General features: G+C 26.9%; 1 protein-coding gene across 17 annotated transcripts in view; it reads left to right on the forward strand.

Moving 5' to 3' along the window:
- Positions 1-13,049, forward strand: part of LOC100208093 (prestalk protein) — a 109,716-nt gene that overhangs the window by 64,649 nt on the left and 32,018 nt on the right. For 16 of the 17 annotated variants that reach the window (XM_065813352.1, XM_065813363.1, XM_065813354.1 and 13 more), the window contains 3 exons: positions 4,472-4,528; positions 4,653-4,760; positions 5,074-5,151. The exons of the other annotated variant lie outside the window; for it this stretch is intronic. In XM_065813352.1, the coding sequence (XP_065669424.1) occupies positions 4,472-4,528; positions 4,653-4,760; positions 5,074-5,151 (243 nt within the window). The remainder of the gene's footprint in view (positions 1-4,471; positions 4,529-4,652; positions 4,761-5,073; positions 5,152-13,049) is intronic. 17 annotated transcript variants of the gene reach the window in all.

The following is a 13,049-nucleotide window of genomic DNA, read 5'->3' on the forward strand; positions in this document are numbered from 1 at the left end:
TAATAATTTGAGCACCCACTATCATTTTATTTTAATTTCTAAATTTAAATTGTAATGGTGGATGCACTGATAAATTTTTAACCTGTGTCAATAATTTATGTCAATGTCAAGCAAACTATTCTTTCATTAATGGAAATCGCACTGGTTTGTGTTTATTTTACTTTTTTGTTCAAGTTATTTTAAATTATAAGTAAATATTTTAAATTTGTTTTACAAAGTAGATTTCTTCTAATAACTGCATAAGTTTATTTAGGCTTGTATGTCTACATATTAAACTGGTATTGTTTTGCTAATTATATCTCTATCTTGTTGATTACAATGCACATCAAAATAACAAATTGTTGGTTTAATTACTGATAGTATTGAATAATAAATTCAAAACTACCTTTTATCCTTTCAGTCCTGTTATCCTGACAACTTTGTTAGGAGTCATTTAAGTTATTTACCTTACATGCTATAAAGAATTTATGACATAAAAATTTGCATGGTGTTTAAATATATGATATCAAAAATGTTCAAAGCTGTAACAGGTTATTGCATTTAGTTTTAGATATATACAGGGAAAAAAGAAACTTGTCAAGAGCATGAACTAATTCAAGTTGTGTTTGATTTTTATAGTAAAGTGTTAGTAAAAAATAGTAATGATAATTTAGATGCCGCGCAAGTAATAGAAATGTAATAAAAACAAAACAGGACACATAAGTAGCCATAAATCTACAGTAAATACAAAAGTTTAACATACTTAAAACAATGTATTTGTTAAATTGTATGGCTGGGTTGTGATTCAGGGGTAGAGTTTTTTACGCTGGTTTCTAGTAATATAACTAAAATATATAGATACCATTACATAATAATTACTGTTTTCACGAAAGAATATTTTTGTGTCTGAAACATTTCTGAACTAGCTTTTAGAACCAGAAGATAATATAAATCCTTTTTATAGATGTTAAATCTATTATAGGTAATTTGAAGTATGGCTGTGTTGGCTGGATATGGTTCAGGGATAGAATTTTTACACTGGTTTCTAGTAATACTTGACTCTATTATACTGAAACATACAATACTTACTTCAACAACCATTTGTATGTGTGTGTATGTATGTATATGTATGTATGCATTTGTGTATATATATATGTAAAAATGTTAGTTTTTAGGTTGTCATTTTTAATACATATATGATTTTTTTTCCCGCCCTACTTAATTTTTGACATTTGATGTAGTAGTGGTTTTGTTTACTGTTTTGGTCGTTATTGCTATATTTTATTCAAAACCTGTTTTTTTGATTAGTTAGCTACATTCGATCTAGATAACTATGGTGGCGTTAAACTTTGTATGGATTTGTTGTTTTTGTAGTTTCATATATATTTCTATATCTTATAGGCTTGAGTTTATATATCCAATAAGTACCAATTTTAGCAACTTATTGTATTTTTAATAAAGTTTCATCTAACATTCATTTATCACATTGGTTATCATAGCTAGGTATTGGTGCTGAGCCTCTTCGAAATGCCAGTAATAATGCAATTCTGAGGAGAAGTTTATTACCACCACTACATAAATTATGATTACACAAAAGCGATAATTTTTTTTCTTTATCTTATACCTCCTATCATTTTATATTTATTCATTTTAAATATCTTTATCTTATACCTCCTATCATTTTATATTTATTCATTTTAAATATCTTTATCTTATACCTCCTATTATTTTATATTTATTCATTTTAAATATCTTTATCTTATACCTCCTATCATTTTATATTTCATTTTATATTCATTTTAAATATTGATATACCTATACATATGTATATTTGTTTTAAGTATGTTAAACTTTTGTATTTATTGTAGATTTATGGTTACTTACGTGCCCTGTTTTGTTTTTATTTCATTTCTATTACATGCCCGACGTCTAAATTATCATTATTATTTTTTACTATACGTTTTACTATAGTGTCTTTGTTTGTTCTTAATATCTGTTCAATATATATTTTACATTTTTTTATACTTTCTCTCTTCCTAATTTTTTCCTTGTGTTAGGAGATATGTTATGTTATGTCCTTTAATGCATATTTTTGCATTTTTTTAAATTTTCTTATTACTCTTTTGATCAAAAATTAATATTTTAATCACTAAATTTAATATTAATTTAATATTAAATAAACTGTAGCATTGTATCAATTAACTTAAACTGTAGCATTGTATCGATTAAATTCAAATATCTGAAAAATAAACAATAGTATACCATTGTTACCAAATGTTAACCGTTAAATTGCACTAAAAAGCACCATATTAATTTAAACTTTTGTAACACTTGAAAAGCTAAATAAATAAATATATAAAAGGGGTTCAGGGGTTCCTCAAGGTTCTATTCTTGGCCCTATACTCTTTTTAATTTACTTTAACGATCTTTTAGATATTCTCTAAGTGGCATTGTTTGCTGATGATACTACCGTTTATTCTTATCATGATAAGCCAATACTCTCTGATTGCTTGAAGGGGGCATTTAAGCTTGTAAAAAATCTCACTTTCGCTACAGCATGGGGCTCACAGTGGCTGGTGAACTTTATTTCAGATAAAAAAAATTTTATCTTTCAGATAAAAAAAATTTTATCTTTCAGATAAAAATTTTTTTCTGCCAATCGTTATCGCAATAATTTAGATCTTCCTATATTTATGAACAGTAATGTACTCGATGAATCATCTACCCTTCATCTTCTAGAATTAACTATACTTCCGATCTTTCTTGGAAACCATATATCAAATCTGTTGCAAAATTAGCATCTGCTAAGGTTGCATTTCTTTATCGAGCTTAACACTTTCTTACTTCAGATTCTATTCTCTATCTCTAATAATCTCAAATCTGGCCTTGTATGGAGTACTGTTGCCATATTTGGGGCAGATCTTCTAATGATGCCCTTTCTCTTTTAGACAAGGTGCAAAAACGCATTGTAAACAGAGTTGGACCTGCTCGTGCAGCCAACCTCCAACCATTATTATATCGTCGTAATGTTGCTTCTCTTTCTCTTTTCTACAGATAGTATAATGGGCACTGCTCTAAAGAGCTGTGCCCATTATACTTTTTATATTATACTCTTGTGCCGCCTACTAAAATTCATTCTCGTGTTACTCATCATTTGATTAAGTTTAATCTTTTTTCTGTGACTGTTCCTATGTGCTCCAAAAACTCTTATTCCTCTAGTTTTTTTCCTGGAACATCAGTTCTTTGGAATTTGCTTCCTTAATCTTGCTTTCCTGATTCATATAATTGCAATCCTTTAAGTTGTCTGTCAATCTTTATCTTGCTCTACAATCTTCATTTTTTCTCTTCAAGTAACTTTCAACTCTAATAGCGGTTGCTTGTAGCCTTGTCGGAAGCAAAGATATTTAAAGAAATAAAAAAATAAAAAAAAGTAAAGCTAAATAAATATATAAAAATAATAAAGCCAAATAAATAAATATATATATATAAAAAAAAAATAAAGCTAAATGAATAATAGTATACCATTAAACATGCACTAAAAAGCACCCTATTAATTTAAACTTTAGCATTGTATCAGTTGAAAAGCTAAATAAATGTATTTAAAAAAATAAAGCTAAATAAATAAATATATTAAAGAATATAAAGCCTAATAAATAATAGTATACCATTAAAGTTGCACTAAAAAGCATCCTATTAGTTTAGGGTATTAAAAAAAACAATTTTGATAGTTAACTGCTATTGAATTTAAGTAAAGCATCTTTTTAACTTTATAAATGAAAGTCACCTGCAAAATACTCTTTCTAGTTTCATCATCTCCAATATTCCTGTGACTAGTTTTTCTAGATGGGAGTCAGAAACAATATCACTCTATTTGCATAACCCTTCTAGTCTGGGTCTTAAAACTACATTGAAATTGATGGTCTATTGCAATCATTTGTATTTCTCTATTTTTTAAATGAAATGTTGGTTGTTTTTTTTCTTTTGCAAAATTTAATTTCAGAATGCTTCTTGAATGTCTTTGAATTTATAAGATGAAATATATGAGCAATTGTTCTTCCACACAACACCTTTGAAATGATACTTCTTGGGTTAAATGTCTATTAAATTAAATCTTAAATGTCTATTAATTGATTCATAAGGATCATAAAAGGAGGCAATATTTCCTCTTTTTATGATCCTTGTGAATCAATCATTGACTTGGTCTATAGCCATAAATGAAAAAGGGTGTCTTTTCTTTTAAAATAAATATAAATTTTTGCAGAACTTGGTGTAAACCTCAGAGTGTCTATGAGAAGCATCTTTAATTCAGCATTCAGCTTTTTCATAAAGTTATTGAGCAAAACAGAAATACTTTTTGTTTCCTTTTTGTCTTTAAATGAAATGCTCTCCAAGAGACTCGCTTCTTCGTTTTTCTTCTTCTCGTTTCTTCTTCTTGTTCCGATTTGTAAAACTTTTAACTGCAGCTTTTATTTTTGTTTTCTCATTAATCTAGATTGTGAAATTGGTTATGTACGTAATTCTACTACGCTACTTTGTCAACGTGATTCAAGTTAGTTTTTTTTTTTTCATTTATCAAACTTTAATATTACTTTAAATAACTAAACACTGCAATGATTATAAAGTTACTTATTAAAAAAACTTTATTAAATGTTATTTTGAACTCACGGTTTTAGATTGGACAGCAACCGATGATTGCAATGCACTATGCAATGGAAATCAAACATTTGCATATAATAATATTCCATTTACAGTAGTTGTTGAGCCCTGTAGTTTATGTCAAGGTATATTTAATACTGAAATGAAATAAAAAGTTCGTAAAAAAATTCCGAAAGTAGTTTTAAATTATATAATAAATTAGAATCTTGTTTTATTGACCTCACTAAATTATTTTTTAAATATGCAGATTAATACGTTGTAAAAACAATGTATTAAGTTTATATTAGAATACAGAAAGATATTTCTATTATATTAGAAACTATTAACACAATATTTAAAGTTGAATGAATAAAGTTGAATGAATAAAGTTGAATGGTGTCAAAAAGTATTATGTAAGTTAATTGTTAAGTTGTTTTTACTTTCTTCATTTAATTTTAGGTTATTGCGGAATAAACTCTACATGTTTATGTTCTAATGATGCCCAATATGCTGATAGTAATGGGGTTTGCAAAAATTGTATGTTTCGTTGTTTTTAATTATTTTCTTTGGTTTATTTAATATATAGTTTTTATTAATTAATAAATTAATTTAATAAATTTTGTTTATAATTTTTAATAAGATGTTTTAAAATTATTTTACAAAACTTTTAATAAGATGTTTTGAAATTATTTTACAAAATATCTCTGAGCAAATTTTAACAGAAAAGTGAAGAAATAAAACTTGTTTGTTTATTCTGAAAAAAGTACTTTAAATGCATCATAATAAATTTAAAATTATAGAGTGTTCTTATTTACTGTTCATTAAAGTGTTTTGATTGCTCATTTAACTTTAAAATACACTCTCAAAAGTATTTAAAACACTAACCAAAGAACAAAATAATCTTTTTTTTTCCAATCTACCTCTAGTTATTTTTATGATTATTCCGTCATGGTGCTTCCTGGTGGTTAGTCATAGTGTATTGAAAAAACCAGCAGTTGCACTAAAATAACCATTAGATGGTACTCATTATTACAGGACTATGGTTACATCTGCAGAGTTCTAAACTATTTTAAAAAAACATGATTATATACTTAATTCAACTGATTTTTCTTTTAACCTAATAATTTTGAGACTTTGTGTATGATACCTTGTTAGAGAGCATAAACATGAAGAGTAGCACACCAAGGACACAAAGTAACAACATATAACATAACACATGGTGCATAACAATTATTTAATAGTATCTAGGAATCATAGTATATTTAAGAACTTTAGTGTAAAGCACAAGAAAGTTTTAAAATAACACACCAAGTGCACATTTAACCTAACATGTTTTTTGCATTTATATCTATATAATTTTAGATATATATGATAAAATTTATTTTTCAACATATTTCACTTCCTGGTTGATTAATCAACAACAAAATTTAATGCGTAGACATGAACATTTTTTGTTGCACATGTCTGCACAGCAAGAACATATAACATAAAATGTGTAATACAACAACTTAAAATGCTTGTTATAAAGGCTTCATACCAAGACTTTAATGAACAGTGTATATATATATATATATATATATATATATATATATATATATATATATATATATATATATATATATACATATATATATATGTATATATATGTATATATATATGTATGTATATATATATATATATATATATATATATATATATGTATATATATATATATATATATATATATATATATATATATATATATATATATATATATATATATATATATATATACATAACATTTTTATTAAACTGAATAAGTAATAGCAAAAATAGAAAAAACATGTGTTGTTATAAGATATTTTATATATCTTTTTTCATATATTATGACCATTTGGGTTTTTAAAAATTTCTCCTGATAAAGTAAAAATTTTTTAGGACCCATATTATCAGTACAGCAATCAGTTAGGTATCAGGAATAAAATATTAATAATAAAATTACAATAGAAGTTGAAAACATTCTTCTGGAAGAGCAAGCTCCTTCTTTGATTCTAAACTTTGCCTCATAGAAGTGATAAAAGTGTTTATCTTATTTCATCCTTATTTGTATATGAGAAAATTTTTTTGTAAAGTGTTCTTGAAAATTTTTGTCATCTTTATTTCTGCACTCCAATCATAATAATAAATATTTTAACTTGTGTTTGACTTAAAATGAGTGTATGATTGTTGAGCTTAGCTCAGATGACATCATGTTCTGTTTTAACATATAAAAGAGTTAAGAAAATCTCCTAACTGAATGATAACATTGAGAAATCAATACACAAATTTTGTTCATCAATCAAAATTTTTATTTTTAACTTCATGCTAGTTTAGTTCACATATTTTTCTTTAAAACAAATCAAAAATTTCTTTGTTCTTTATATTAAAACTTAGTCTCAAAACTATTACAAATTATTTAATTTTTCATAAATCAATTTTATTTTTATAATTCAAGTTCTTATCATAGCTCAAACTCCGCTATTATTCTACTTTATCCGCTATTATTCTACTTTATCCGCTATTATTCTACTTTATCCGCTATTATTCTACTTTATCCGCTATTATTCTACTTTATCCGCTATTATTCTACTTTATCCGCTATTATTCTACTTTATCCGCTATTATTCTACTTTATCCGCTATTATTCTACTTTATCCGCTATTATTCTACTTTATCCGCTATTATTCTACTTTATCCGCTATTATTCTACTTTATCCGCTATTATTCTACTTTATCCGCTATTATTCTACTTTATCCGCTATTATTCTACTTTATCCGCTATTATTCTACTTTATCCGCTATTATTCTACTTTATCCGCTATTATTCTACTTTATCCGCTATTATTCTAGAATGTTCTGCTATTCATTTTTTATAGTTGAAAAAAGAAAAACATTTCAAAACTTTGTGAGTCAGAGGGGAGCAGCATTTTAGTTTAAATGCATCATGTTTGGAGTTACAACAGCAAAAAAAAAGCAGCCAAAACGTTTTAAAAACTTTTTCATACAAAACTTTTTTATACAGATCATTTTTTCGTAAGCAAAATATTTCATGGAGTGTAAACCTAGACAAAATTTTTTTCTGGTTGATCAACATTTTTTTTGACAATTTGTTAAAAAAAAAATACTTAAAGCATAATGTACCAAAGATATAAGTTTTTTTACTTTTTAAATTTTTTGATATTGATCTTCTATATTTTATGAAAATTTAAAAAAAAATTTCTCTGCGACATTTGTAGGAGTATTTTAAAAAGTTTGTAGATCAATTTATGCTGTTGAAAAAATTAGTTTTCTTGAATTTCTGAACTTCAAACCTTCCTAAGGTAAAATTTAAAAAAATTACGGAATTTTTCACATTTACGGACATATCATATATGATTTAATTTTAAGATTGATATTTATATAATAATAATCTTAAAACTAAATTATGTATGATATGTGTATTATATATTTATATTTTATGATAGAAACTTAAAATAAAAGTTTTAAGTATTAGTTATAGATTAATTTTTTAAGTAACTATTATCTGTTTTTTTTTTAACTATTTTAATTATTTCTATAACAGAAACTTAAAATTTTAGTTTCTATAATAGAAAAATTTTTTTTTACTTATTTCATAGTACTGGATCACTGTGGATCAAAACAAACATAAATGTAAAATATAAAAATGCTATTTGATGATCCCCACAAAAAATTATTTTTATATTTAGTAAAAGACAAAATTTGTGTGAGAAATGAAAAAATAATACCTAATATATAATATATTTAAAAGGGAGAACATGAGTAATGAGAAAACTAATGACTAAATTGCTATTATGATAATGTATTATATAAGTAGAAATGCATGAACAAAAGTATGAATACCAGGGTAAAACCGTAAAAATAGAAAAAAAAAAAGACAAACAAACCAAGAAAGTAGCTATTAAAAAAAAAGCTAAATTATAATAACAATCAAATTATGCATAAATGTTTATCATAATGACAACTAAATCATGTAATAAAGGGTCATGTAAGATGGTTATTTAAGAGGTCTGTCAGTTTATTGTCTCTGACACTGTTGGTGGTAATATTTGGTGTTGGTGTATATGCTGTGTGTGTGACAATATCCCTGATGGTCTTGGTTTTCAAACTTGACTTGCTTAATGCCTCAAAAATGTTATCATTGATAATGTGCAAAATATGTCCTAAGAATTAGCTGTCTTGTGAGTGTGTTTTAAGTTCTGTAATAAGATTGTCATGTTGGTAAATTGTAATGATTTTAATGAATGACCTGAGAGTAAATAATGCATTTTTTGATGTATTAAAATCGTTATGATGTAAGTTAAAATGGAGAAGATTTAGAGTATCTGTGAGTTTTTGATAGTTGTGTAGATCCACCCTTGTGGACTTTTGTAAATGGCAATGTAGATGATAATGATGCTGTCTGTATAGTTAAATGTGATCTTGATTGTGAGTTAAAGGTTGTTTATAAATGTTTTAGCTAACAGAAGTTCCTCTCTGGATATTGTAAAAATGAAAAAGTGTCATCAATAAAATGTTTGTATAGTGTGGGGAGTCAATCTGCCCAATAAGAAGGTTGCCATAAAGTGACGCCATTTGAGTTTCAATGCTAGTACTGTTGTCAATAATGTTTATTGAATTTAAAAATGGTGTTGGTAAGTATAATGTCAATAATCAGCCATGGATTATGATGAAACAGCATTAAATGATAGACATTTATAAAGTAGTTTGTCTATTGGCATCCTATCTATGTAAAACTTCACTGCTTCAATATCTTTGCTGTGTGGATTATTTGAGCAAACTGCAGCAACATCTGCAGCAATGAACATAAAGTATAGTGAGCAAAATTGTGTTGTTCAAGGATGGCAAGGAAATGGTTTTGTGTCTATTAGGGGGCACAACCCCATTAAAAAGTGTAAACTATTTAAAAACACTTTTAAATAGTAATAATTTATAAACTCAAGTTTATCGTAGAAACTGTTGATGGTATTTATTTCTTTCAAACAGGTACTGAAGTTGGTCAAAATTTCATTTATTTAGATGTTTGTTATTTTAATTACCCTAGCAACACTCATAGCAACCGTTTTTAAGTGTTTTTTTTCACCTTTATTAGCACTATTTTAAAGTTGAATTTAGATTTTTGTTTTTGCAAATAGCTTATTGTTTTTACAACCGCATAGTAAACATAATGCTGAGAAATCATGAAGTTCTTCCAGTTGACTTACTGATTTTGCATACTGATTTATATTTTTGCCAAAAATTGGTTTAAATATGTTTAATTTTTAGTTTTATAACAATTTGTTACATTTTATAGGTTTTTAGGTAATCTTGTTGCTGTTTAGAATTATATATATTTATTTATATACCTAATGGGTTTAAAAATATATATACAAATTGAAGTGGAAAAACCATCTCGTAAACTTTGATCTAAACAACAAAAAAGTGTTATGTTTCATTGTAACTAACACACTTTTACTCGACTTAAATTATACTTTGACTCAAATTAAAGATAACTGCAAAAAACAGTTTCTGATAAGAAGTTAAATGGTTCAAAGGTTGAAGTAATCGATGACTGTTAAAAAAATATATTACGGGAACCGAATAGTTAAGATGACATTGTTAGCTCAGGTTTTAAATATTCTTTTGTGTCTAGAGTGTGCACATTCAATAAAGTTAAATCAAAATCAGAAGTTAGAAATTGCTTTTGAACTTAAGTTATAATGTACAATTTGTGGTTTAAAAAAAGATTAGAAACAAAAGTTTTGACATTATTAGTAGTAAGCGGTAGTGGTGTCGTGGTAGAGTGCTCGCTTTATAAGCAAAAGGTTCCATGTTCGATCCCCACCACGTCCCTGGTAGTACTGTGCTCAACTTGTTTCCGCGCAGCGACCTTGTTTGTCAAGGTTCGTGTTTCGGAGTTATAGAGTTGAGAGAGGGTTATAACTACAATTAAATAGCCTCCTTATCTGTAGTGGCCTTCTCGGCCTTGAGGAGGTGAATTAGCACCCAAAAAAAAAAAAAAAAAATTTAAATTTTTTGCGTATGACAGGGTATGTAGTATGCGTAGAACATGGACGGGTTATCAACTTATGAAACTGGTTTTTTATGAATAAACTTACATCTTATGTTTAATCACAGTCTATAGTGAATTATTTAACAGGTAAAAAGGTTCAAGACAAATATAATTGTAGTTATAAATAGAATTTCTATAAATTTCTTTTTAAAAACTTTTTTTTATGAGATCTCAATATTTTACTAACTTTGTTTGACTGTGGCAAGGAAAGTTATTTGCAAGGATATTTCACGGTTTGACCAAAACTTCATCATATTTGGACAGTTTGTTGACTATGTAACAAGTTGTGCAAAAAATCTCAAAATTATATGAATGTATGTGTTAAAAACAAACTAAAGCCATTTTTTAGTCACTACGGGGGGTAAAAATAGCATTTAAAAAAATGAAGCATGGTCTTAAGGAATAAGTTAGTTTTGAAGTTTTTGAGGTTCAAAACATCAAGCTTGTTTTATGCAAAATTTTTATTCTATTATTTATTTACTGTGTATGTAGTAAAAATTGTTTAACTGTCAATATTGAAGATTTTTTTGTCTATGGGATTGTGCCCCCTTAAGATATGCTGGAAGTAATTCAGTTAGGGGTTATATTAGTAGAGTAATAAAATAAGATAATAAGTTTGATGTCTGTTTATTACCATCACAAGCCGATATAACTGTTGGCCAAAACCAAGTATTTGGTTTAAGTGGTGTGCAGTATAAGTTAGATTGTATTTATGAGGCAATTTTTCTTATCATTGATGTTTTTACTCAGCATTAAGACAATAAGTGAGATGATGTTGTTTGTTGTGTGCATAGTTGTAGCATATGTTATTGGAAAGTAGAATTTCAATAAGATGCAACAAGTTTTTTTTACTTTTAATGGTAAATGATGGAATCAATAAATTTTTTTTTAATTTATTTTCATCTAATTTTTTTTTTTTTGAGGACGATCTACTCAGGTTGTTAGGAAAGTTCGTAGAACTTCATCTGTAAAGATACAATGAGACAGTAAATAATTAAATATTTATATATCATTTTAAACTGTGTTTAAATATGAACATTTTAAGTACTTGTTGAAATATTTTGAATGTTTATTAAAAAGTTATTTAAATTTTATTATATACGTTAAAAAAAAAAATTTAAAAATAGAAAAATTTGAATATCGAGCATATATTAAAACTCGTGCTCTACTTGGAGTTTCAGAACAAGCCATATTCGATGAGTTGGTTTTAGTTCATGGTAACCAAGCTCCAAAATATAGCACAGTTGCCAAGTGGGCTACTTTGTTTAAAGATGGTAGAGAGAGTCTCGAAGATGATCCTCGCTCAGGGCACCCTCGAACCACGTATACAGCTGAGAATATTGAATGTGTGCGAGCCATTATTGAAGAAAATCCTCATGCAACACATGATATTATTGAAGCTCTGACATCAATTAATCATTGTACGATCAACGAAATCATTCACAACACACTTAAAAAAAAACAACTAACATCACGTTGGATACCCCAAGAGTTAATTGATCAAAATCGCAAGAATAGAGTTGAGGCATGTAAGGAAAATTTAGCCCTTTTCAGAAACGGCCTATAGAGACTATGTGATATTATTACAGGGGATGAGTCGTGGTTTTATTTGAGACAAGTTGGACACAAGTCGGCTAATACTAGTTGGGTTGGTGTAGGTGAAAGTCCAAGAACTATAGTAAGATGCAACAGGTTTCAGCCAAAAAACATGTTCTACACCTTCTTCAAAATAACAGGTGTTGTTCATTTGGGTTATGTTGAAAAGGGAGACACCATTACTAGCGAATATTATATAAAAAACTGTTTGAAACCTCTTATATGCGAAATAAATAAGCAAAAACCTAAAACAGGCACTCAAAATTTCAAATTTCTCCATGGTAACTCTCGACCCCATGTGACTGACTGAAACCGTCACAAATTGTCTAAACCAAGCTGGAATTACAATAATTCGCCACCCACCATACTCACTAGACTTAGCTCCATCCGATTATTGGATATTTGACTTGATAAAAAAAAATCTTGATGACGATACTGATGTCGAATTTTGAACATTTGTTACTAAGTACTACTCTCTAGAAAAAAAGATTATTTATTCAGTATTACAAATAATTTAATAAACTTTAATAAACTTTATCTAATATTTTGATGAACTTTTACAAGTGTTATAGGTATAATATTTTACTTGATGATAATGTTGTATTTAAGGGTGGTCATCACAAAGGATTATTTAAAAATATATATATATTTAAAAAGTTTATATAAAGTCTATTGTTATGCTACATTTTATTAAATTTTGTACACTGTTTTTTCTAGTTATGTAAAATTTATGCAGTTTTATGCATTGACA

This window comes from Hydra vulgaris, chromosome 12 (genome assembly GCF_038396675.1).
Source record: "Hydra vulgaris chromosome 12, alternate assembly HydraT2T_AEP".
NCBI lineage: Eukaryota > Metazoa > Cnidaria > Hydrozoa > Anthoathecata > Hydridae > Hydra > Hydra vulgaris.